We start from the raw sequence: 27,563 nt of genomic DNA on the forward strand, positions 1-27,563 counted from the left end.
GCCGTGTGTTAGTTTTTTCAGACAAAGACACAAACTCAACATCTTGTAAAATTGTTTATATCTCATTTAACACTATATGGCATTGGAATTGACCAAACATGTGCAAAATGATCCTGTAATAATTTACAGTCCTTGAACATGTGGTGGATAAGAACATGTGTGCTCATTTCAGCTATTCAGAATGGGAAGTATGCAAACATTGTTTGTGAAATAGTATATAAAACACAACATCCACAAGCAACAGTATATGCAAATTTGCATACTATGTACAGTATATATTATAGAAATAGTACAATAAGTATAAGATGTTTTTCTGAACATTGCCTTAATTCTACTGAGTCCATGAACAGGAAACAGAAGGACAGAACAATTAAATGACTTTAACTGAGATCTTTATCCTCTCTCATGCTGGTAAATGGCCCACAGACACATGCCATGTGTCAGCATAAATAAACAAGACAGAGCACAGCAGGGAAAGCCAATGCACGAGCAAGTCATTCGCAGACATGACAAGATGGATCACAACATGCCACCTGCACTCTTTTCTCTAAATCTTATCTGAGTGAACCAGTCAAACAAGATGTTTTGCCTTGTTTAGAATCTAAAAAAAAAAGATTTCAGCAAAAGAGCCACCATTCTCACGATGAAAGGATAAGGACTTCACTGTGAATTTCTGATGATGTATGAAATTATCCTTAAGGCCACTGCACACTGAGTCCGAAATTTTCACAATGCGTTTTTCCGTTTTTTCGTATTCGTCATCCTCTCCTATGAAAATGCATGCTACGGATGCAAAAACGCAGAAAATCGATCCTGATCCGAATTTTTTTTATGACGGATTAGAGTTTCGGAGGCAGTGTGTAAACGTGATTGGCACGTGAGGTCGTATTTATTTTTTAAATGTGCAAAAATTTTGGTTTATGGACTGCAATGGCCTTTAGTCACCAAATCCTGTAAAGCTTTATTAACTGCTTTGGGCAACAATTCAATCACCTCTTGCTGGTCATTCATGGCATGAGAAGGTCACTGCCCTTTGACAAGACTTTATGAAGGCCTGTGCCCCTCCCCAAGGCTAGTCATACCTGACGGTCAGCTTACAGTGACAAGCTCTCTCTTTCTTTGAGTCATCCATATTTCAGAGTTTGAAGGCCAAAGCTGGGAAACTTACTAAATATCAGGTTACTAACAACGCAGAGGTCATCTTCAGTAGCAGAGAAGTTAAAGAGTGCTCAAAGGACAGTTCTGAAAAGAAATCATTTTTTAAATTTTTGACAAGAAATTGTGAGTGGTGTGAAAGTCGGCTATGTGAAACTAGAGTGTTTGCTAAGGTGTTCTGAATAGTGCCAGATTTACACGGCAAAGGTGGCACAGAAGCACTTCTGAGGTGGCATTTAGGCGTCTTCATAGTCTTCACCAGACTGTTTAATGCTGCACAGAGGTGGCATGAATGCATTTACAAATGTATATTTACACAGTAATTGCATGTACATAAATTAATTTTATTTTATTGCGAGTTTAGTGAGCAGTTTTTGAGATTTCAGCATTCCACCATTCATTCAGATAGGACTTGGTCTTGTATGAGCTGCCCGGAGGTGTTGCAAACATGGCCGCTGAACAGACTTTCCTTGAAAGGGACTTTGATATTGTTCTGTTTATTTTACAGGTGGGTTCTTATTGGCTGTCAATCAGTTTTTATCATTCTTAATCTGAAAGTGATATTGGTGATATTTCAATGATATTGGTCCTCTGTCTCTTTATTGTTATAGCTGTATGTGGACCCAATTCTGCATCATGGTACTCTTATGAATGGTGGCGGAGAGTGACGGGAAGAGAAGAAATCGTTGAATAAAGTCATTATTAACGTATTCTTGTAGCTTCATAAAATTCCGGTTGAACCACTGATGTGACATGGACTATTTAAACAATTGTCCTTATTACGTTTCTTGGCTTTGAATGTGGTAGTTCCCTTGCTGTCTATGGAGAGTCAGAAAGCTTTCGGATTTCATCAAAAATATCTTAATTTATGTTTCGAAGGTGAACAAAAGTCTTACGGGTTTGGAATGACATGAGGGTGAGTAATTAATGACAGAATTTTCATTTATGGGTTAACTATCCCTTTAAGTCTAGGGTATTTATTTTCACTTGTTTTATTGTTCACCAGGTGAAAATCCAACACACTCATGGCAATCTGTAACTATTTTATGTTTTCGCAAATTGGTGGCTAATTCATACAGTCTCATTCATACATTTTCATAAGATGTGGTTACACCACACTGATGGTTAGGTTTAGGGATGAACCTTCATATTTACGTTCTTTCTAAAAAAAAATAAAAATAAAAATAAAAAAAGTACATTTCCATACAGATCACATTCATAAAAAAATTGCCACGTCATAAAACAGCTTCCAATACTTATGGAAAATCATAAGTCAGATAACCTAGAAAAATAGCACCTCTCCCCAACAACACCGCACAGTTTGAAGTATAAACAATTTCTGTAGCACAAACAGTGCGGGGTGAATGACAACTGAAGTCCACTAAGGCTTAGGGGTTTGTTCAAATGAACGAGTACCCCTAATATTGCAGCATCTGTTACTGAAAAATTATGTTTCTTTAAGGCTGAATAATCATTAAAAAAAGCAAATGGCATGTGGTGGATTTGATTGTCACTCATTGTAATATGAAAAGCAATTCCTTATCCATCTGCTAGATGAAAAGGGCTCCTGACCTGTGTCCATATCCTGCCTGGAGTTCATTGTCACTGTGGCCTTAGGGCTGTATGTGTGCTACTAACCTAACCCACTATTTATGAAACATCTTTCTGGTAATATTTACCATTTTACAAGACATCGTATTCACTCCATCCATCTCTCTTGAAAAGAAGGCATGGAGATAAAACAGAAATATTGAAGAATCAGCCATGACCCCTCCAGCGCTACCACATATGTGGAGCAGCACCATACAGCTCTATTGATTTCCACTGTATCCTGACTGTAGGCCATGTCTATTTTTCAGTGAGGATGTTTCCATACCAAGGCCTCTCTTGAGAGAGGAAAAACACACACACACACACACACACACACACACACACCAGCAGTGGTAGGCGAGACAGCAGCGGATGGCCCATTATCATGAGCGCTTCCTCTCTGTGTCTAGGTGGACTGATATTAATAGTCGCTCTCATTCGGGCATTGATGGAATGTAATTGAACATATGCCTGCCAGTGGAAAAGAGAAAATGAGTTATAACTATGGGGATCATTCTCAGTTTTCCCTGGAGAACAGTAGCAGGGCATCATGGAAGCTAAAGTTCAATTATTGGAACAGAACAGCATCAGATAATAAAAACATTCAGTATTTTAGCTGGTCTATGAGCTTTTAACTTAAGATAATTATATAAAGATTTATAAAGTGATGGATAAATAAAAGCATTATATTATGCAATCTATATTATACAGACTGACACCCTGAACTAGGTCTGAGGACAGGTTTATGGACTCCCAAACCTAGTTTGGATCATTTGTTTTTCAGAGCTGCCTCTGGACATTTGAAAAACTCAAGGAAATACAAAACAATGGAAAACAAGTCCAAAACAGCTATAAAACACATGAATGCATGACCCACTATAATTTTGGACACAATTTGGATAATTTGCGTCAGATATTTGGATTTCCATATGAATCTTACTCAGAAAACTGGCAGCGAGTACTAGAAGCATCTGAAAACATTATCTGGTTTCATCTGGTCTTGGCAAATACAACACAAAAACACACTTTCACCCACTATATCTACAGTGTACTTTTCACATTTCAACATCTCAACCATCTGATGCCTTTCTAAGGACACAGTCAAATTGGACTGACACCAGTGTCCTTAATGCAATAAGGGATCAATTATACGACACTGGGTCACACTTGCTCTGTAACTGAGTTGGTTTAATTGAATTGAACTGAATCCACATACCCCTCTGAGGCATTGCCAGCACCACTAAATGCAGAAGCTTTGAATTGATTTGTACTTCCAAGCTTAAAGATTACTGCCGACCCATAGAGAGGAATTGACAATCAGCTCCCTAAATCTTAAACCAAGCTTAGATCCAGCTGGAATCAAGTGTAGAAATTTAAAAAGACTCTTCTAAAAGAGCCAAAACTGGCTCACTTCCCTAAAGTTCACTTCTGGAAGTGTTAGCCCTCAACATTATACTCAGGCATGGAATATTATCTTTTGTGGTCAGTCTTCCTTTGTTGTGCAACAGGAAGGTGAGCTGGTTGTCAGGTTACACATGGTGAACTTACTGGATTTACAACTATATCATATAACAGCATCACATAGTGTTAAATGGAAAGCAACTGAAATATGACATGGGCAGAAAGACAAAATGGCCCTAAACAACATATAGACAGAAATGCAATTGTGAGAAGGGGGATGGTGAGTGTTTAAAATGTGCTTCAATTAAGCACTTTACCCTAAAAACCACTAGAGAGAGAGAGAGAAAAAAAAATGGTTTAAAATGGTAGTTGCACATTAAAAGCCTAGTTTCTATAGGCAAACCCATTAATGCACCCTGACTGGCAAATGACTCTGATTACCAAATATGGAATTTTCTATATTAGTTAATAGCTTATTGGGAAAACTGACCTCATTTAATGCATGCATGCAACTGAACAGCCAGATCATAATTAACACAATGCCTACCTGATTGTCAGTATGCATCGGTGTTTGAAGGTGTGCATGTGATTTAATCAGAAAAAGAGCTAAATTATAACCACTAGCGGCATGATATAAATTTTGAACCACATGCACATAATAAAAAATTCCTTGCCTTTAAAAAAAACAACCAGCTTGTGCCTTAAATTTCATTTTGATTTAGCGGATTAACATTACCTGTTCCCCAAAACAACCCTTTCAAATAAAGAAAGCATTTCTTATCCTTCTTAAATTTGGACCAAACTGCGTCACCCTCACAGACTATCAGGATGTCACATGCTCCTGTCTCCTATTGTTTGTCTTTCTCAGGAAGCAGGAAGTTCAGAATCAGTGTCTGCAGAAGCGGTGGAGAAATGGGCTTTTTGATGGAGTTCTATCTTCCTTGATCCTTTAAAATAAGCCTGGGTTTCTAATCAACAGCTTTCACATGTGTCAACAGGAAACAAGCACACACATGTTCTCACACCAGGTAGTCCCTTGAGTGTCATTGTTCAAGGTTTTAACAAGGCATAAAATACTTGAAGTTTTTATATTTGTGAAAAAGCTCAAACTTTACAAAGAGTAACTGTGAAAATCAGTTATTGCCATCAAGGAAAACATGGTTTTTACATTGCAATCATCCATTAAAGGCTCATTAAGGAGAAGTCAGGTGCTCCTGGCAAAATTACACCCAGTATTTCACTACCAAAAACGCTTTCCGCAAAGTTTAAATCATATCTGTCTGTCTGCATGATCCTGGAGAATGAACAATAACCTGTTTATGTGTATTCCACATAGTACGCAGTGATCATGGTTGGCACATGAGGTGAAGTTTCTGACATCAGTCAAGCTTTACTCACCGTGCGGTCGTCATATATCAAACATACTGTATATCAAAGAAACTCAACTTCTTATCCTCAAGTTGTTATAATATTGTATATCCATTATCCCTAAAGCACAAAAAGGGGAAAACGTGCAGAACACGCAGCCCTTTCAATAACAAGCGGAACTCACCTCTTTATTGTCGGTATTGTTGTGTTCAAGCCCCCAGGTTTGCGAAAATCTTTTGTCTTTTTTGTTACCGGAGGCTAAAATAACTCTGTTGTCTCAGTGATTTCGCGTCCAAAGTCATGAACACAAAAGGAAAACCGATGCGCAAAATACAAGCAGCCGGTGATACAGTTCATGTCAGCTTTTGTGAGGACACAGGCTCTGTCGGTAGAGTCCCGTCCGTCGGTTCACTCATTTACCCCTCCTCCGCCCCTATCTGCTCCCTACAGTCAGTCCAGCCTGAGCAGACGAATTTCCCTTCCCTCTGCCGTTACCATGGTGATACGAACGCCATTGAAGCGAACGCGGGCTGAACCTACAGTGCCTTAAAATAAAATAAAATAAAATAAAATAAAATAAAATAAAATAAAATAAAATAAAATAAAATAAAATAAAATAAAATAAAATAAAATAAAATAAAATAAAATAAAATAAAATAAAATAAAATAAAATAAATAAAATAAAATAAAATAAAAGTTAAGTTAAGTTAAATTAAATTAAATTAAAATAAAAATTAAATTAAATTAAATTAAATTAAATTAAATTAAATTAAATTAAATTAAATTAAAATAAAAATTAACGCATAGTGTCAGTAAATGGTGTTGAAAGTTTGGGCAACAATGGGGATCTTTTTTTATTGCAAGAAAATACACATGCGAAAAGACAATATAAGATCATAAGAAGATCTAAAGAACAGAGCACAAATCAAAATAAAATAAGAAAAAGTACAAGAAGAGAGAGAATAAAGAAAGAAAACAAAAGTAGAATTACACAATAGGGACCGGTCTTCTAATAGTTTAAATTTCTTCAATAAACTAGAACAGTCTTCTTCCAGTTTTACATTTTAACAATCTTTCAGATTTACAGTAGGCCTACATCCAAAATTCCTTTTGAAAAACAGAAAACGATGGCTTTGTTTTAAGGCTCTTACATTTATGAATTTAAAAATTGCCCAAAATGAAAATCAGTACAAATTGAGTATGTACATCTTCCATTATTAAACCAAAAATTACATCAACAATGGGGATCTACCAAATCAAATAATCATAGTTATGTACAGAAACTACTAGTTATGCACTTGATAGAAAAATAGTACCTACCAAGGCACTATGATTTTGGACATTTAGCCTGGTAATGTTGTTGTTGTTTTTCTTTTTCTGAAGAATCTTAGTGTGTCATCAGAAAAAGTAAACCACAACTTATATTAATTTGACAAAAGAACACTGTAAATAGGCCTATACAATTTCAACTTGGCAGTATATCCTTTGTTTTAAAGGAATCTCCCATATTAATGCATTTACATTTACACACTGATAATGTATTATCAGTGTCATAATGGCATGTTCAATGCAAAGCCCTATACCTCTTACAGGTGTGTGTTGTTAATAGGTTCTGTAACCATTTCTCTAAGAAGACAATATGTGGCACATCAGCTAAATACATATCAAATACATAACAAAGTCGATTAATCTTTTGGTGAAAGGATCACAGTTTTTTTCTTAGATCCTTTCTGTATCTTGGATAAAGAAAAGGAGGAGTGTGAGAGATTGCCACCTCATCTTGTCCAGCTCTGATTTCACACATGGCTAGACGGCACTGCAAGGCCTGCTCACTCTCCCACATCCATTTTGATTCAGTTGATTATCCAGTGAGTTCTCTGGACTCGGTCATTGGAGAAAAGTTCCACTTCTCACCTCAGCGACCACAGCAAACGAGTGGACATTTTCACTACACACATTTGTTAAGACCTAGTACAGTCCTGATGAAGGACATGTCACCTTGAACTTCATATTGATTGAAGTCAAAAGTATAACTGCATGTAGGCTTTTCTTATCAAATCAAAAATACAAAGTTTTTTTTCTTGGTTTCAATAAGTGTAGACAGTCTTACTGATGACACCAATGACAAATTGTACCAACAACATACACAAAACTGATCACATAGCCTAGTCATCATACTACTTTAAATTTGCTTTGTCTACAAAAATATGAGGTGTAGTGTGTATATAGAGGTAAGTTTTCCACTATAAAATGCCTTTTTATGCTCTGAACGACAAAAACTACAGAAAAAGCACAGGGAGAGAAAGAGAGAGCTTGTGAAAGAGGGAGCGAGAGCGATGGGGAAGGAAGGGAGTGTCAATGCTCAAAACAATAGAAAAGCTCTCAAAAACAGAAACAATAGGCATATTACTGCAGGAAAAATGAAAAAAGGGGGAAAGTGTGGCTTTTGGCCAATATATTACAATATGATGGACTTTGCAGTTTTTAGTATCACACCAAATTTACATACAAACAACAACAACAACAACAACAACAAAATTAGCACCCCTCTGTTACTGTCATATTGTCAGTCAGATAAACAAAATATTGTTACAGGGTTCAGTATTAAAATACCTATTTTTGATGCCTTCAGAAAAACATAATTTACTGAATAAAGGACATATTCATGAATTCTCAGTATTGATCTGTTAAACAACCAGAACGACCACAGAGAAGGATGAAATAGCCAACACTGTGTTTGGTACATTAATGTCGAAATTGATAAATTATATTCGGTTCCCGTTTTAAGAGATTAAAACGACCTGTGCAAAGACAATAGATTTCTGCTCCCATTTCCTCATGACAAGCTATTGTTTACTGCCATCTAGTGGATAAAACATATGTGACTGGTCCGACTGGTCAGGTTGAGATGTTTAGCACCATCTGTTGGAGAAACTTTTAATCAAAGGCTGAAAAGACAGATTTGGAAACATTCATCAGTTCAGTCACAAGAAGTGCATTCAGGGCAAGTTTGTTATTAAGTTAATTGAAATTGATTAAAACACAATTGTTTTAATAATTAGCTAAATTACAGGGTTGGAATACAATAATTTTCTGCTGTTCGTTAAAACATCTCCTGATATATTTGAATGACCTTTCCCTAAAATTTGTCCACCTGTGCTCCATTATACAGTATTTACTGTCAACAGAAAACTGTCAACCGTTCCTTGCGAGGAAAGACCCATCTTACAAAAAGTTACGTTTCTTCTAAAATTCTCAATTTTCTGTTCATTTCTGTCCATCCATGCTCATATTGGATGTTTTTTGTGGTCCAGCTGTAAGAGACCAGCTGTGTTTGGGAGTCATAACGTTCAAGTATTTATTTCCTGTGTAAAAATGATCATGCCCTGCTGTAACAATTATGAATATTCATAAATCACAACCAAAATACTGAAAAAACTCATTTTATTTATTTATTTATTTTATTTTATTTGTTTGGGACACACCATCTCAGATAGATAGATAGATAGATAGATAGATAGATAGATAGATAGATAGATAGATAGATAGATAGATAGATAGATAGATAGATAGATAGATAGATAGATAGATAGATAGATAGATAGATAGATAGATAGATAGGAAAATGATAGACAGGAAAATCATTATAGCAATACTAAATTGTAAATGTAATCCAGTTAAGTGCAACAAAAATTCTCTTACATGCACAAAAAGATTTGCAAGCTCTTCCCTTCCTTTCCTAAAAGTATTCAAATTGCAGTAGAGTATTTTAAATGTTGTACCCCAGAACTGCCAAAAGCTGAAGTAAATGGAAAAATCCAGATTTTAACAGTCTCACGTGTTCCAAACTATGCTGCACAATTACAGATGAATTATGATCCAATTTTTGTATTATATTATTGCCATTTATTCAAACTGCCCCAGGCCTTAAATCCACCCTTCTCAAATAACTGTATTCAGGTTTTTTAGGTTTATAGTCGTCATACTTGGTGTGAATGCAAATGTTTTTATTTTTATTTATTTTCAAATAAAAAGTTTTAAGCAGTATTAGAGCAACACCCTAGCTTTAAGCGTAACACTGATACTATCTGAGATTTTACTGCAATATCACTGGCGATGTAAGTCCACCGTTTTGATTGACATGATCTGTCTTTGAGCTAGACTGCAAGTAGCTTGCAGCTTGGGAGCGCTGTTCTCCTCAGCCTGAAAAGGCACAGTTTCATTTGAGAGGTATTTTTCTGGAGGCTGTTTGTAACATATCTGAACCCAGTGGCCCCAGTAGCTCGCGTGTTTTCAGGTGTTTCTATGTGATCTGTCTCTCTGCACTCTCAGAAATAGCTGTCACTGGGGTGGTACCTTTTCAAAAGGTACACTTTTGTGCCTAAATATGTACACTTTAAGTACTAATATGTACCTTTAAAGTACCAAAATGGACCCTTTAAGTGCAAACATGTACCTTTTTAAAAGGTACCGCCCCAGTGACAGCTTCTGTACCTTTATTTCTGAGAGTGTGGATGAGTAATAGTTTTGTAACAGTGTTATGAATTTTGGCGTTAGGTTTGGTTGCTGATAAGACATGTTCCACAGCCCAGAAGAGAGATGCCTGATTCATCGCTCATGTAAGAAAAGTAGATAAGCATTTACAACATACACAGATCATCACTTGTCACTTTGATTTTACATGTCAGTAGCTTTGTGAAAATTCCACAATGAAAGAGTCAGTAAAAACTGACAGCAACTGACTGCTGGAAATTCAGTGTTAAAAAAGTTACTGGCATTATGGGTTGGAATTTGGTGCCTGCATGTTTTGCTGCTCATAGCTGAAATAACTTTCAAAAATATATAATTATTAAGAAGAAGAAGACAAAAGTATTTAAATAAAACAAAATAAAATACAAACAAAGGTGATGCATCACTCTATTTCTTTTACTGTTTTTCAACATAAATTATCAGAAATTTTTATTTATGTGTCACCACAAAGCATTAATAAATTAAATAAAACAATATTTGTTGAAATAGATATTCAGTATTATATTATGCTATATACTTTACAAAACAGTATCATTCTGTAAAATGTTTTTTTGTGATGAATGAAATATAATTTTTCACTGCAAATAGTATTAACCTTTTTATTGTAGCATTTCTTTTTCTGTTAAAATCACATTTTTTTTCAAGTGGATTTTTAGTGTATATAATTGTGAAAACTGTACAAAAGAATGTAAATTGACTGGTTTTATTATATAACATCACATAAATAAACATTAGATTGGGTTGCACCAACAAAAGTAATTTCTAAGGGTCAAATTGTCTAGAAATAAAAAAGATTAAAAAAACAGCACATTTACAGTATAAATCAAATAATACAAAAACCATGGTTAATTTTTTGAATCCATGTTTTAAATATGTTTGTGCGTCTAACAAAAACTTTGTTTAGTTTTTCAAGATGCAAGATTCTTTGATCTGCATCTAAACTTAACTTTTCAATTCTTTTTACACTGCAGCATTTCTCTAACGCAGCTTTCTCTGGTGCCATGCTAATGTCTGGCTTTGTTAAAAAACATGCAACAACCTGTCACAGAAATGGGCACATTTTCAGCTTCATTTAATGTCTGGATACACAAGTCATGCCTCCATCCTTCCTTTTTTCACACTCGTCACAAGCACAGAGAGTTCTGACAGAGAGCACTCAGAATAACCACTGTTGGAATTTTCCACTCCTGAGCAACTTTTTTTTTTTTTTTTTTACAGCTAGATGTGTGGAAAATAGTTTGTTTTTACAGGTTGTTTAGACAGGTTCCATTGGTTTAAGCATCCAAATGCTTTTGCTGCACATGTCCTCATTTTACCAAGACCAGTTAAGTGTTATGCATGTAAATAAGTTTGTGCATGTTACAAACAAATTCAGTGTTCAGGCAAGAGCCATTTAGCCGTCCTCTTTTATATTTATGTATGTTGCCGCTTCATTAATGTTACATCATTTCTCCAACTTTATAAAACTTTTCAAAACATTCAAACATAAATTGTCAGATTTTTATTTTATGCTGTCCTGAGTTGTTCAAGACGGTTAGAATCTTCCTTGTAAGGATGTTGACTCATCAGGTGGAGGCCAGCCTAGAATTTAGTCACTAGCTCACACATTTTACCAAGCGGCAAGAGTGTCATGGTACAGTATGTTTATTTTCCTTAACCAAATAGCCTAATCAATTTATATTTCGGGTTAAACTTTGATGGTTGCATGTTTGTAAAATTAATTTAATTATGGCTTTAAACTGTCTTGGTTCATTTGTATAATCTTAGATTTTTCTGGACTCTGAATGAATTGAATATTGACAGCAGTGACAACTGGCATTTAACCTGAAATTTTGTGGTCACAAGCACATCATGCATTAATGAACAGCTTTGCATCTGATTATGTGCAGCTTATGTTACATCAGGTATGTTTTATGTTTTATGTCTACACTAGGACACACTCTTTGTAACTTGTCTGCATCTATTACTTCCCCTTGCTACTTCCTTGTGGATGCTGTTGCGACACTTTTTTTTCTGTCATATTTCTTTTTGTCATTCACATAATCACTATCTTATGATTCTCAAAGTTCAGAGTAAGTAAATCTGCCATTTGTTTCTATGCCAACTGCATTTTTTGGTATTCACGTGTTCAATTTCTTGGGTCTCTGTACGATCATATGTGTGTATGTATATCGACAGTGCCCTCATCAACCATATCAATCCATCTGTGGATGATGCCAGGAACAGATTCTTGAGAAGAAACAAGAACCAGACCATCAGGTGGCCTGAGGAACTTCAAATTAGAGCGCCCTCTACCAGATAAATCCCAACCTTGGACATTTGGCTTACCATTAAAGCACAGAAGGTAAGGCCTTCTGTAGATGAGGACTATTTTGATCATTATACATGTGTGACTTGTAAATGGCTGTCCGATTAAGTTGTTTGTTTTTTGACATGGACATGATAGAACTCACATAAAGTTGCTTACTTGATCTCTGAGATACAGTGGTGCTATACTCCACTGGATTTTCTGTTATGATCCCAGTTGTCGGATCTCGGCCTCCTGAGAAAATTCCAAGGACTGTGTCTTAGGCTAAAGAATACTGGTGTTAAAGACTAAACTGTGTTAAGTCCATATGGGGGATTATCTGTACTCAGTGAATTCCTCTCCTAATTTGTGCTGTGCTTCCAGACTTTTGGCGTTCGAAAAGTTTAATCCTATTTGCTCCACTACACTGACGTATTTTCATGGCTTTGATTTCTGGTTGGTCTGATTGGACTACACAAGGGGATAGTGCGAATCTCATGCACAGACACACAAAGTAGTTGCATTGGCGGCAAAAATGACCCTTCTGACAGAAAGGAACTAGCTGAAAGGATCTGGTAAGGATTTTTAATTTGTGTAAATTTGTGGAGAATATACTACAGTAATTGTGTAGTATTTTGACAATAACACACTTTGCGGTACTAGATTTGTTGTAATATTAAGGTAACTTATGCTTAAGTAATTTGATTAAGTAAAACAGGTGCCATACATTTAGAGTTTGTGAAAATGGTGAATTCAAGTAATGTAGAGTTGCATTTACTGATTTTAAAATTATAATTTTTTAAAATATATTTTTAATTTGAAAATCATTTTCAGATTTTTTGACATCCGTTTACATTAAGACACTTCTGTGGTGTTTTCATAGATGCCAACATGGTCATCTGTTGAAGCGTTATCTTGGGCCTTGTAATGAGGAGGCTATATATATATATATATATATATATATATATATATATATATATATAATTATTATTATTTAAAAAATTATGATAATTATATATTTATATATTATAAATATTTATAATATAACCCCAAGAAAACCTTTTTGCAATTTTTTGAAAAATTGCAAAAGGTTTTCTTAGGTTATATTATATATTATAACCTTTATATATATATATATATATATATATATATATATATATATATATATATTGTCCCTAAAATGTTTTAGGAGATTTTGCCAGGTTTAGCTAATTTCTGGGTACAAATTTGTCTCCAAAATATGGTTAAGTAAGTGCACACACAGTACCCTTACATATAGATTAGTCCGTACTCCACAAGGCTGACTTTTTGTGAGGTACCAGGCAGAGACTGCTGAAGCAGAAAAGTGAAATCATTAAACCCAGATGGGTTTGACTAAAGATTGAGTGAACTCTTAATTAGCTGAAGTACCTCTGACCTGACCAGAAATAAGCAAAAAATCAGCTCAGATACAAAGACAAAGGCAAACAGTTCTGCCACACACACACACTCAGTGCTAATTCAAGCAAGAATGCTCATAATTAGGGCCGCTGTTCTCATTCTTCAAATTATTTAAGAAGAAAAAAAATCTGACCTCTTTGAAATGGTGACAGGGCAGGATCCTATCTACGGGGTTTAATGTCATGATCAGCAACGTGGAAATAAAAGCTCACAATTCAGTTTGAAACTTTTTTTGCTTAGTTAATTTCATTATAAAGGCTTGCACTACTATGGAAACTAGAGCCTCTGTTTTTTATCCGAATGCTCAAAAAGTGCTAGATAACTTCATTAGCTTATTTACAAGAGAGGCAAGACATTATTTTGCTTTGTGACACAGCAATCTGTTCTTGTAGCTTCACGTGACTGAATAAAACGCAATAAAGCTTGTTGCATGCTATCATTGTAATTATTGCTCCAGTAAGATAGCCCTGCAAATGTTTTCCAAAAACAGATGACTTTAAATGCCATCAGATTTCATCTCCACGTGCGAATGGCTTGCCGTTGTGTGCTTGGCTCATTGGTGGTTGGGATGACCTTTCAGACTGCGATGCTTCAGGACTCTGTCCGTGTGCACACACAACTCTTGCTTTGTACACCAGCTTCAGGAGATGATGAGACTTAAGGCACTGTACTCTGTCAAAACCTAGACAGCAAAAAAAGAGCTTTTGTTCTGTGGAAAGAAAAAAAGAGGCCGGACTGTTTCTGAGAAATAGTTTGTATTGGTTTGCTGGCAGGTTTTATGGAGTTGTGTCAATTGTTTGTTCAGAGGTTTTGGGTTTGTAATGATGCGAGATGAAACAGTTGACATGCAAAGGGGCGGTTCAATAATATAAGCCTTTAGAACATACTATATACTTACTTACTTAAAAAAAACTTTTCTAACTTTGAGTATTGCAGTAATAGTCAAAAAAGTCACCCTGAGACATACACTGCACTTAATGTCTTCTTGGGCTGTAATGTAAATATGTTGTCTTATGGAAAACATAAGAAGCCAATACATAGGATTAGTTCTTTTATGATTGCCCATTTTAGTTAGGAAATGTGTACCATTCAGAGACTGTTGTTTTACTTTTCTTGTTTTCAACTGCATTGTGGAGCATATTGTGTTAATATACAGTAATGCCTTTGTAAAATTCACTGAAGATTTAATGAATATGGCAAGATATACTGAAATAACATTTTAATGGCATGCTGAACTTTAGAGAATTTATTATAAGCTAACTTTACTTAATCCTCTATGCTACAGTATACTGTATACGGAAACATTTAAATTGCTAGCCATTTATAAAAACAAAATCTACAACAAATTGCTATAAAGAAGCCAATAATATTATGCTGTTTTAAGAATATTTTAGCATGTTTTTTAACCCATTTAATCCCACCGGTCACAATATTGACCGTAAAAAAGTTGTTCATTTATAAAGCTCTACAAACCATACCGACTGATGTTTTAGTGCACTTCCTGCAAATATGGAAAAAATAAAGGGTCTAAATTAAATATGTGCAGTTTCACATGATTAGTGCAGTTTATTTCTTGTTTGGACCTTGAGCAGATGATGGATGCATCAAAGCTCCAAAACGAAAGGCTAGTAAAGTATGTTAACAAAGATATGACACAGATTTTTGGTACACATTATCTTTAGGGTGTCTAGTATTAATATATGCGTTTGCATATATTCAGTTTTGTTGAGTGTGGTCATAGAGTGAGTAAACATGTTGATGGTCACAATAGTGACCGGTGGGATAACGGTGAACTTTATTTTACAATATAATCCAATGGCAGTTGCTAGTGAAAATGACAATAAAATGTTGCAATGACAAAATATTGCACTAAATTAAAAATTCAAATGTTAGAAAAAATTTACAATAATGATGTTGTAATACTCGTAGCATTGATTTAAAAATTTGATGTTATATTTTAGAAAAAATCTACAATTTTGAAATGCGGTGATGGTTGAATTTTTTTTGTTTTTTATCTCAGTGATGCTATCAATATTGCATTAGGTTTTTTTATGCATAATAGTAACCCTAGAATGTGATCAAACAGTTTAAAATAGCTGAGCTAAGATATATAATAATTTTTATGACTGCAGAAATATGTGATTTCAGTACTCACCACATCCCACCTGTCACTATTGTGACCGAATATAAAACACAATTTTTCAAACACTTTTCCAAAAAATTTTTAAAAAACAATTTCAAAGGGTTACTAATGACACATCATTTGGATATTTTCATGTCTGGGGAAAAATTTGGGATTAAATGGGTTAATAACACTATACAACTTTGATAAATTGTTAGATAATGTTGACTTTTGAACAACATCATCTACTTATTTACATAAAATCAAGAAATATTTGATATTATGCCAAATGGCAGTTCTGTGCTATAGTGCAGTTTCAGTAATGCATTTTCTAAATTGGTAGGCTATTTTTTAGACTGTGGCATCGGATAAGCTATTTCAGTTATTTGTTTATTTGGAAGTTTGCAATAATTTAATTGTATTTATGCATGTTTTACACGTGTTTCAAGGAACTGCACACAGCTAAATTCCATGGAAAGTTGTAGAAAACAGTTTTTTGACAACTTGTCGCAGAGTTGCCATATAGCATTTTTTTCTCTCTGCAATTTATACTTTTTAAATTAGATCTAATATATATAGCTCACTTTTGCTTCTCCTAACTTACATTGTCCCCATTATTTGCTATAAGGCTTTCTGTAGATCTGCTGGATAATCTTAGACTTGTGAGCAGTGCATTATTCACTTTCATAAGAGTGACTAATTGCCTTTTATTTCTATATGAGTCTGACTATAAAGTCATCATTCATTCTGTTTTTGGCCTGTGTGGCCTCTCCGACCTCTGACACCGTGACAAATATTTGTGCTCTCAACGCCCACATTATGGTACACTGTGTATTCAGTTTTGCCCTGGCCCACCAACTGTCATAACGCGTGCATCTTGGAGTTTTATTGAATTTATATCAGACTTGACTTGGGACAGTATCCCAGATGTACACATAAGCTGTATTGTCTGTCATTTAAGCAAGTGCATTTTTGTAATCCCTCCTCAATGGTCTAGTGTTGCCCATTCTGGTCCGACTCTGGTACATTCTTGTTAATGCCTCTTGCCACAGGCCCAAAAGCACATTGCACGAATGTGGCTGGAGAAAAGCTGCTCTTTTGTCTCAGACCCCTCCTCTTGAGCTTCATCATGGCACGTTATGCGTAATGTGAATGTCTCTTCACTAAGAGCAAATGCTAATTTACACCCCTCAGGCTTGCATTTAAACCTAACGCACACACACACACACACACACACACACACACATGCATACACGCATACACACACACACACATGTTGGTTTATGTGGTTTACGGGGACTCTCCATAGGCGTAATGGTTTTTATACTGTACAAACTGTATGTGCTATTGTCCTACACCAACCCTACACCTAAACCTACCCCTTACAGGAGACTGTCTGCATTTTTAGATAAAAAAAAAAAAACACCATTTAGTATGTTTTTTTAAGCCTTTTGATTTACGGGGACATAGGCAGTGTCCTCATAAACCACCTTCAAATTGTAATACCTCTGTCATACCCATGTTATTATACAAATTTGTGTCCCCGTAAACCACATAAACATGCACACACACACACACACACACACACACACAAAGCAATAAATACTTTATTTATAACATACTACACTTGCAAATTAATTGTTTCATGCTTTCAGTGGCTCCATTAAGCCATGCTTAATAATGTTTGAATGTCATTGCATTAGATAACAAAACATCAAACCGAGCATCTGCAACCATTAAAATTTTGAATATTTTTGGCATCCCTTTTAACCAAATTAACCAAAAGTCAGGTGTAGTTCATCAATCAATCAATCAATAATTTATTCCGGTCCTCACAGACAGCTTACACTGTAAAAAAAAAAAGTTGAGCCAACTTAAAATTTTAAGGCAACAAACTTCAGCAGATTCTTGAGTTTTCTCAACTTGTTGTTTTAAGTTTATACAACAAAAATTTGAGAATCTCCCACAAAAACAAGTTGAGCAAACTCAAAAATCTGCTGAAGCTGGTAAAAAATGTTTTTTTAAGTTCGCTCAACTTTTTTTTTTTTTTACAGTGTATCACAAAGTAAATAAAAATACATAGTTACCGAAAAAGGTGTAGGCAGAAGCCTTGCTTATTATGCCTACCCTTTATACATAGTTAACTTTATACATAGTTCACTTCTTATCTATGAACATTTTGTCCAACCAGAAAGTGTCTAAATACAGTACCTTTTGTCTTTTATTTTAATAGTATATCTGTTGTTTTATAATGTATATATCTTGTGAATTTGCTTGTGAAGTGTTCTTATGCTTTCTATTTTAGTTTGACGCATTCACGTTTATGCACATGCATCGTGCAGTCTTGCACACATTCGTAAATGCACACATTTTCTTTTCCTCAAATGCTCTCTCATACATACAAAGTGTCTGTTGTCTTAAATGTGCTGGATGTTGGTCATGCACATTTTGAGTGTGGTTCAGATCATTTTACTCTCCCCACTTTCACCACTACATAAGTTGTCAGAACTTTGACCCCTTAACTGATCTTTTTCACTGTAAAAAAAAAAAAGTTGAGCAAACTTAAAAAAAACATTTTTTACCAGCTTCAGCAGATTTTTGAGTTTGCTCAACTTGTTTTTGTGGGAGATTCTCAAATCTCAAAAAAAAAGTTGAGAAAACTCAAAAATCTGCTGAAGTTTGTTGCCTTAAAATTTTAAGTTGGCTCAACTTTTTTTTTTTACAGTGTGGCCTTTAGGTTGATATAAAAGTTCAAATTAACAGATAAGTTATTGTCAGCAAAGTTTATTGTGGAGTGGATGGTGTTTTTTTTTCTTTTCTTAAGAAGAAAATATATTCTTCCACAGGCCATCCGAGATGTAGATGAGTTTCTTCATTAGAACAGATTTGGAGAAATTTAGTTTTACATCACTTGCTTACAAATGGATCCTAATCCACACCACTCCAGTCCATTGATTACCATTTTGTAAAGTGAAAAGCTGCATGTTTGTAAGAAACAAATCCATCAAGAATATTGCTTTCTCCAATTAAAAAGAACTATTCCTTTAATGTAGGTGGTATATGTAATTGATATAGTTTCAGTAATTATAATTTACTTACATTTTTACTGCTATGGGCAGCAACGTTGCGTCAGTGTTTTGATATTTCATTATTTAATTCATTCATTCATAAAAGATGATGAATCAAAAAACTGTTCTGTCTGTTCCATTCTAGAAAATCACACGACTCAGACTGACAGGATCTCCTTTAATTCTTGTATAACAGCTGAACAGTTGCTAGAGGTGCATGCTCGAGAGATGGATATCATATACTAGTACAGATCTTAAAAGAATAGTTCACCCCAAAATGAAAATTTTGTCATCATTTACTCACCGTCGCGTCGTTCCAAAACTGTATACGTTTCTATCTAAGGTTGAACACAAAAGAAGATATTTTGAAGAGTTTTGAAGAACCAAACAGTACTTGGTCCCCAATGACTTCCATAGTAGGGAGAGAACTATATGGAAGTCGATGGGGATCATCAACTGTTTGATTACCAGCATTCTTCAAAACATTTTCTTTTTTATCTTCAACATAAGAAAGAAACTCATACAGGTTTGGAACGACGTGAGGGTGAGTAAATGATGACAAAATTTTCATTTTGGAGTGAACTATTCCTTTAAGCTCAGCTTCACTGGTTTTGTTGTTGTTGTTTGTTTGTTTGTTTGTTTTTGTCTAAATATCAAGACACCACTGATGCTACCCAAAACTATGTACGTCTTCTATGTTTGATAACCTTTTGCTAGTTTGCTGTTCTAGATGTATGTCATACCCTTTTGCAGTAAAATGCTCTAAGGAGTTGATTCATCTAATTTTAGATGTTTCAATAGATCTTCAAAAAGATTGAAATCAAGACTTACAACAAAGCCCTTTAGAGTTGCATTGCATTTCTTGCATGCAACTGTATACAGTTTATACAAGTGAGCTCAGTGATGTTTGTGAAATATAAACCATAATATAATTCTCAAATAACCAATAATATAACAACTTTTGCACATTCAAGACAAGGCAACTTAGCAAAGCCACAGGTATTTTTAGTCATGATCAAGCTTGAATTTATCAGACCCTCTTCTGATTCTAGGGGGTAAGCAGATCAGAAGAAGCCTGTTTTAGTATGGCTTTTAAGGGGCATGGCAATATGAGTGAGCAATGGGGAAAGAAACAGTATTGGCAGTATGATGCAACAAAATAAAAAAATTAAAAAATCCTATTGGAAGCATTTTGTCAGTGCTTGAAGTGAATTATCTGATTTTATTATTTGATTTTATTTTGAAGCTCCAGTACAATGTAAGATTAAATTTAGTAATGACATATCTTAGGTTAGATTAAAAAATAAATAATAAAATTTGTGTTTATAATAATTTTAAAGGATTTCATTATTGCTTTATGTACAGTGTTACTGCATGTCTTTTATTGAACAGCACCCAAAATACCCGGCACTTTAGCAGCCTTGAGTCACCAGCAAAATGTCACCAACTCCCCAAAGACACAGTTGACTATTGACTATTACCTTCCTCAGTTTTATCATCTTCCCATAGGAGAATAGCTGTTTTTACATTTTTGAATCTCTCCATAGCTGTAGGCATTTAGACAATACTGCTTCTCTTCAGCAGGAACGGTTTATTGAACCCTAACATTTTAGGGTGAAGAAGGATAGTACAAGTGAGAGTAAATAAAAGCACAAAGACTTCCCCTTATGTTGTAAGAAAAAGAGCAGCATTCTTATATGCCCTGACTAAAGTTTTTATGGTCTAGATGACACTGCTGTCTACAGAATCCACACGTGACTCATTTTATGTCTGGCTACCTTGGAACGCATACATATAAACACACACATTATGCAAAGGATCAGTAGAACCTAATATTGTTTCCCTGCATTCATTTGGTGCAAAAAAAAAAAAAAAAAGTCACGTCATTTTGAAAGCAATGACTATTGACACTTGTGAATATTTTGCATTTGCCCACAGTCTGTTTTAATCTATCCATAAAAATCCAAGAATTATTTCTTTTGCTGCAGGGACTCCTTACATTGTGGTGACAAATATATAGTTTACTAGAAGGGAATTTACAATTTTCAGTGTGTATGTGTCTCGTGGTGCCATTATATACAGTACATAATAGCAATACATTACAATGTAATGCATTAATGATAAATCATGCAGCTTGTTAATTTCCTATGCTTTTCTGTTTTTGAAAGCATGCCCTAAGTTAAATAATGTGAAATGTGGTATTGATTCATAATTAGAATGGACACAAAAATTTACAAGTTTGTTTCTCCACTAGAAGTATAATCTGTGTAATCTGACCATCACCAAACACATGGTTTAGTGCATTAATAATATATAGTCCTAGTCCAGAGATCTCAAGTGCTTGAGCTACACGTGACTGATGATGCCACTAATGCGAGGTCTTCATCGCAGGGATGTCTGAATCACCCCTCTGTTTGACTTCTAAAAAACAATTTAGCTTTTTAAGACATCCAAAGGACTATGAAAACATTTAGAAGTGGGGAGGAGGGTTGTGAAAGCAACCCAAAGGTCCAGGGCTCGACAAATGAAAATAAAGCTTTTTTTTTTTTTTTTTTTAGTTTAAATAGTATTTAAAAGCAGAACATTGCACTTCTCCTGTTCATCTGTGAATACTAAGTCATGTAAATTAGAAAGATGCTGTTTGTTTTTGCATGTTCATTTTCTTTTCTTTTTTTTTTTTAACATATCAGGAGATAAAATAAGATTAGATTAGATTAGCTCTGTGGTTTAACGGATTCAAATTATGAAATGAAAAGTACCTGAGGCACTTCCAAGAAATAGATATTAATCTTTGATTGAACAGATCCCATGCTTGTTATGAGCAGGTCATAACAATTTTAATTTGTGTTTGGATCAGTTGGATATCCACTGTATGCATGCATGTGCTTTGTGCAAATGTGCAAAAGACACGAAAAAATGGTTATGCAAATGATAAACAATTTTTGGAACAACATTTCAAAGATTTATTCACATGTCATTTTTATGGTTGTTAGCATTTCTATTTTTCTAAGCTTTTTCGTATTTTTTTGCAGATGTTTGAATCCAAAATGAGCTACTTAAACATTTTGAGAAGTGGTTGCTTGAGGATTATTGTTTTCATAACATATTGTATACCCAAAAGCTCTTTATATACAGAAAACAGAAGACGCTGCCTCTAATGCCTTTGTAGGTCCTAAACCAGTGGTTCAACCGTATATGAATTGTACGTCTGTGAGATTGTTTGTACGCACTTACATACGTGTGCACAATATTTCAACCTTTAAAACCAAAGGCCCATCAGGCAACAAAGTTCTCTTTCCTTTCTTTCCCCCTTCAACATTTCAGAGATAACTCCATCTTAAACTGTCTTGTTTTTAGACTAACAGTGGCAGTGATTGTATGCTGGATGCTGAGAACAAACAATGTTTTATGCAGGATGAGTGGAACTAAAGATGAAACGTTAGTTAGCCGTAAGCCAGTTTCAGTTTAGACACTAGTAACCCATAGTTTCAAAGGGCCTTTTGTGGAAATGGACTGGTGACGTCAAATGAACTCTATAAAGGCATAAATTCATCGTTTTGGTAAAAAAAACAATATGAGAACAGCAATCCCCTCCCAGCCCCTTAAATACATTTTCAGTCTTTTCTTTGACATAGATATCTTCAACTGGCCAAGACGACTGGTCAATTTTTGCACATCATAAACTGAATCCACAAAGGGAATATTTTTTAAGCTAACAAATAATCTTGTTTAACATGTTGGAGATGCTTGAGTACAGTCATTACCAGGTGAGATGAAACTTGATCTAGAACAGACATAGTTCATATTAAATTTAAACATATTGGTGGGATCAATTGAATTTGTTATTGACTGTTTCTTCTATCGTGTTTCCTTTCTCAGATTCATAGCCAAGCCTGTGCGTTTTGTCCTTTTAAGCATGCTTGCAATATTTGTACACAGAGCAGTTCTAAAAGTATTTAATGTATGCAGTGCATTTAGTCCAAATGTGAGCTTCTTTTCTACAAAAAATAGGAAGCATAATAGAAATGAATCGCTACAGAACACATACAGTAGCACGTGTCTGAATGTCTTGCTGAACACATTGGCATCACCTCTCTGTTTGTGACTCAGGTGCAGACCCACCTGGAGAGCCCCTCCAAGTACCACATCCAGCAGACCCAGAGGCAGCAGGTGAAGCATTACCTGTCGAGTGCACTGGGAGCCAAGCTAAGCCCACAGGCCAGCACAGGGCCCGGCCCCAGCCAGTCCACGGAGCACGGCATGCCCCCTGGACCAGGAGCCAGTGCTCCTAATAGCCCTATGGCCCTTCTCACCCTCAACTGTGAGAAAGAGGTAGATGCAAATGCTGGCTTCGTCAGTTATGTCAATCAGATTGAGATTATACCAAATTATAGTGTTAAAATATGGTGAGTGCAGTGACAAGATTCAAACGCAGCTATAATGCCCATGGACAAATAAGGAAAAGGGTAAGGGAAAACAAGAATCCCTCTCCGTATGATTTGTACTTTACCAAAGCGTGAAGCTTTGGATAATTTTCTTATTAAAATATTTTGATATGCACTACATGTATGTATGTTTGTGTGTGTGTATATATATATATATATATATATATATATATATATATTAAAATTTATTTATTCCTGTGATAGAAAAGCTGAATTTTCAGCATCATTACTCCAGTCTTCATCAAATTATCCTTTAGAAATCATTCTAATATGCTGATTAGGTGATTAGTTTTTCAGGATACTTTAATGAATAAAGTAAAAAAAAAAAACATCATTTAGAAGTAGAATGGAAATATAAATCTTTCATTATAAATGTCCTTACTGTCATTTGATGAATAAAGTTTTATTTTCTTAAAAATATGACCCTGGTAATGTACATCACTCTATCAAGGCTGAAAATGAGTATTAAGTAACTGCATGTTGAGGCCTGTTAGACATCAAAAAAGCAAGTTATGTAAGTTGCACAACTAAAAAGCTTCTTACTATTTCTTCGGAAAGTTCCTGCCTTTGTCTGTGAGCAATCGATAACGGCGTAGTATAGCCTTTGATCTAAAGTACATCAGTGCTGCAAGGGTTTCTAGGAAAGTAAAACTTGTCAGCTGGGAAAAAAAGCACAGACATTCGTAGAAATTATTCATGTATGTGGCATATAATCATCTTTCATTGTTTTAATAGTCAATCATCTTATTGGTTAAGCAATTTGTATTTTTTATTTTAGCCAGGTCATGACTTCATTACTAAGGACGGTGATGTAAACACATTATGCTCTTGTTTTATATAATATTTGAATTGTTACAGATGGACGATGTAATTGAAGACATCATAAGTTTGGAGTCAAGCTACAACGATGATATTCTAGGATTCATGGATGCAGGACTTCAAATGACTAATACGGTAAAAGGCCTAATATATGATCAGGATTGTAGTGTATCGTGCACGTTTATGTTCAAGATTCATATAAGCAGTCAGCACATGCACTGAAATCTTTGTGCACTGTAAAAAGTGAAAGTTGACTTAACTTAAAAACATTGAGGAAACCTGTTGCCTTAAAATTATTAAGTACATAATAATTAAAAAAATAAAAAAAGTTAAGTGAACTTGACAATTCAATTAACTTATTTTTTTAAATGATCATTTACTTAAAAATTTTAAGGCAACGGGTTTCCTCAGTTTTTTTAAGTTAAGTCAACTTATCACTTTTTAAAGTTTGGTTATGGTTTATCATTTTTCAGATTCCAGTTTCTTCAAACCTGTTGGACATGTACAACAGTCATGCTCTTCCTCCAACTGGGGTTACCATTAACAACTCCTGCCCGTCTAACCTACCGGCTGTCAAAAGGGAATTATCCGGTAAAATTAGATTATCTTACCTATCACTGTAAAAAGTGATAAGTTGACTTAACTTAAAAAAATTGAGGAAACCCGTTGCTTTAAAATTATTAAGTAAATAATATATATTTTTAAGAAGTTTAGCTAACTTGACAATTCACTTAACTTATTTTTTTTAATTAACATTTACTTAAAATTTTTAAGGCAACAGGTTTCCTCAATTTTTTTAAGTTAAGTCAACTTATCACTTTTTACAGTGTATAATTAAAGTTTATAACAACTTTTTGTAGCCATGCCAAAATCCACCATTCTTAGGAATAGTAAAAGTATCCATATTGTGTGCAGTTCCGAATGCACAATATCAATGAAAGATATATTGTATTAAATAGTTACCCCAGCACCTGGCATGATGCACATAATGGACAAGCCTGGATCATGTGGCAACTTTGACACTTATCAAAGGCCTGAATGCTTTCCAGTAGGTATGTTTCCCTTTCCTCAGCCTCTGAAGGCTCTAAGCATGAATAAAGAGATTTGTGAGAATGTACATTTATATCCAGAACATAGTATTTGATTACCTAGTCAAGTCAAGTCACCTTTATTTATATAGCACTTTCAACAATACAGATTGTGTAACAATACAGATTACCTAATGTGTGTAAACAAGTTTTACATTTGAAATTACATTTACATACATATTAAGTAAAGAAAAAATATTTTCAAGCAAAATGCACAGTGAAAAAAATTGCCTGTGTATTTGATAAAGACAGTAATTGCACACAATATGGACACTTGATTGTTAAACATGCTCCACACAAACACACACATGCACATTTGAACTTCATTTTTTAATTTTCTAAACATTTTCTAATACACAGTAATACATTAGAATACACTGGCACACTAGGGATGAAAATCTGAACTCTGTATTTTTGTAAAGTTTTATAGCTTTGATTTTAAAACTGTGAAGTTAAGTAAATATGAAGAAAGTTTTTTTCAGTTAATATAATTATGCACTTCAGAAGCAGAGGTCAGAGCCTTGGCCAAAGAGAGACAAAAGAAAGACAACCACAACCTCAGTGAGTCTTATAATTACTTTGTATGCATGAACATGTTGTTAATGTTAAGTATAATATAAGAGAATATAATATTAATAATAATAATAATAATGTCTAAACTTTATTGGCTTTACCATCCATGCAGTTGAAAGAAGGCGGCGTTTTAATATAAATGACAGAATTAAGGAGCTGGGGACATTAATACCCAAGTCAAATGATCCGTAAGTCTCAAAAATATAAACGTTGGTTTACAATTACATACAATACTGTATTTATATATTAAGCCAATTTTATACCACTATAAATTTAGTGGCTACACAGATCTGTATCTCGTTTTTACAGAGACATGAGATGGAATAAGGGCACCATCCTGAAAGCTTCAGTGGATTATATTAGGAAACTGCAGAAAGAGCAGCTAAAAGCAAAAGAGCTGGAAAACAGACAAAAGAGACTAGAACATGCCAACAGACATCTCCTGCTTCGTATTCAGGTGAACCAAATAATAAACAATAGCTCACAATACACACTGTGATTGGATATAAGCTCTTGGCAACTTGTCACATGATCAGCTTTTCATGGAGAAATATGTTTTGACATGCTTTTTGACAAAACGCTTTTTTAATTAGATGGCTGAACACTAAGCGTAACATTGCTTTGAAAGCATATAAAGTATGCTCAGTGCTTCATCAGCTTGAAAGTCAAGAGTTACACTTGAGTAATTGATTATGGGGAATTTCCCTCATTTTGACACATGGCATTTGGTTCACAATACCCCTACTGTTTACACACACACACACACACACACACACACACAACTTTCCCGCACACATACATTTCTTAGTAATGTACTACACCATGTTATGCTAAAGTGTGTGTATTTGTCATTTCTGGCTGTGTCCAGGAGCTTGAGATGCAAGCCCGTGCTCATGGACTCGCCGTTGTAGCCTCTCCCAGCCTTTATTCAACTGACCTGGTGGCTCGAGCCATCAAACAAGAGCCTGGTATGGGGGACTGCACGTCTGATTTATACCCACACCTCCCCAGTCCTGACCTGTCCCGTCCCACCACTCTGGACCTCAACAACGGCACCATCAGCTACAATGACAGCCCCACGGAAGAAGAGGAACCGGGGGTCTACGACAGCCCCAACAAGGCCTCCACCAAGCTGGAGGACATGCTCATGGACAACACCCTGTCTCCAGTGGGCAGCAGTGACCCCCTGCTGTCCTCCGGGTCCCCCATCCCATCCAGCAGCAGCGGCAGCAGCAGTATGGATGAACATGAAAATGGCTGTTAGCATTGTGAACAAACTTTGACGAACCAAAGTTAGATGATTAGATGTTTCTTTGTATAAAGATATGTTACCTGAGAGTACCAGTGTTACATTCAGATGGTTTCCTTTAAATCCAGAACATGTGTAACATGAAGATCAAAATTACGTACAGTACTTATCTTGTATTTTAGAATATTATATATATTTTTTTCATTTATCATGTTGGAGTTTACTACTTAAGATTGACTGATTTGAACAGTTTGTTGATTCATGAAGGATTTCTCTAGAACAATATGAAGAATAGCTAGAATAAAATCCCCTAAAGTGTGATTTCTGGAGTTGGCTTGATATTGTCCACAAATGCAGCTTAATTTCTTGGGGTGTAGGTTTTCCAGGAGTGGAGTAACCAGTAACGCATGTCTAGGCGTGCACAATTC

At 35.0% G+C, this 27,563-nt stretch overlaps 2 protein-coding genes across 3 annotated transcripts in view; one reads left to right on the forward strand and one right to left on the reverse strand.

Annotated features, from left to right (window-relative positions):
- Positions 1-5,968, reverse strand: part of frmd4ba (FERM domain containing 4Ba) — a 52,019-nt gene extending 46,051 nt beyond the window's left edge. The window contains exon 1 of one of the 2 annotated variants that reach the window (XM_058779077.1): positions 5,699-5,968. Coding sequence is in view for 1 of the 2 variants with exons in the window: in XM_058779076.1 (XP_058635059.1) it covers positions 4,694-4,711 (18 nt within the window). In the remaining variant the exon portion in view is untranslated. Of the gene's footprint in view, positions 1-4,693; positions 4,727-5,698 lie in introns of those variants that run through there. The other variant, XM_058779076.1, reaches the window with a different exon arrangement.
- A 6,263-nt stretch (positions 5,969-12,231) lies between these two features.
- Positions 12,232-27,438, forward strand: mitfa (melanocyte inducing transcription factor a). Its single transcript, XM_058778880.1, has 9 exons — positions 12,232-12,388; positions 23,072-23,293; positions 24,265-24,360; positions 24,699-24,816; positions 25,185-25,277; positions 25,818-25,874; positions 25,999-26,074; positions 26,196-26,343; positions 26,755-27,438. The coding sequence occupies exons 2-9, from the start codon at positions 23,222-23,224 to the stop codon at positions 27,148-27,150; spliced, it is 1,056 nt and encodes a 351-aa protein (XP_058634863.1). The 5' UTR covers positions 12,232-12,388; positions 23,072-23,221; the 3' UTR covers positions 27,151-27,438.
- Positions 27,439-27,563: the final 125 nt, after the last annotated feature.

Source organism: Onychostoma macrolepis, chromosome 06, assembly GCF_012432095.1.
Source record: "Onychostoma macrolepis isolate SWU-2019 chromosome 06, ASM1243209v1, whole genome shotgun sequence".
Taxonomy (NCBI): Eukaryota; Metazoa; Chordata; class Actinopteri; order Cypriniformes; family Cyprinidae; genus Onychostoma; species Onychostoma macrolepis.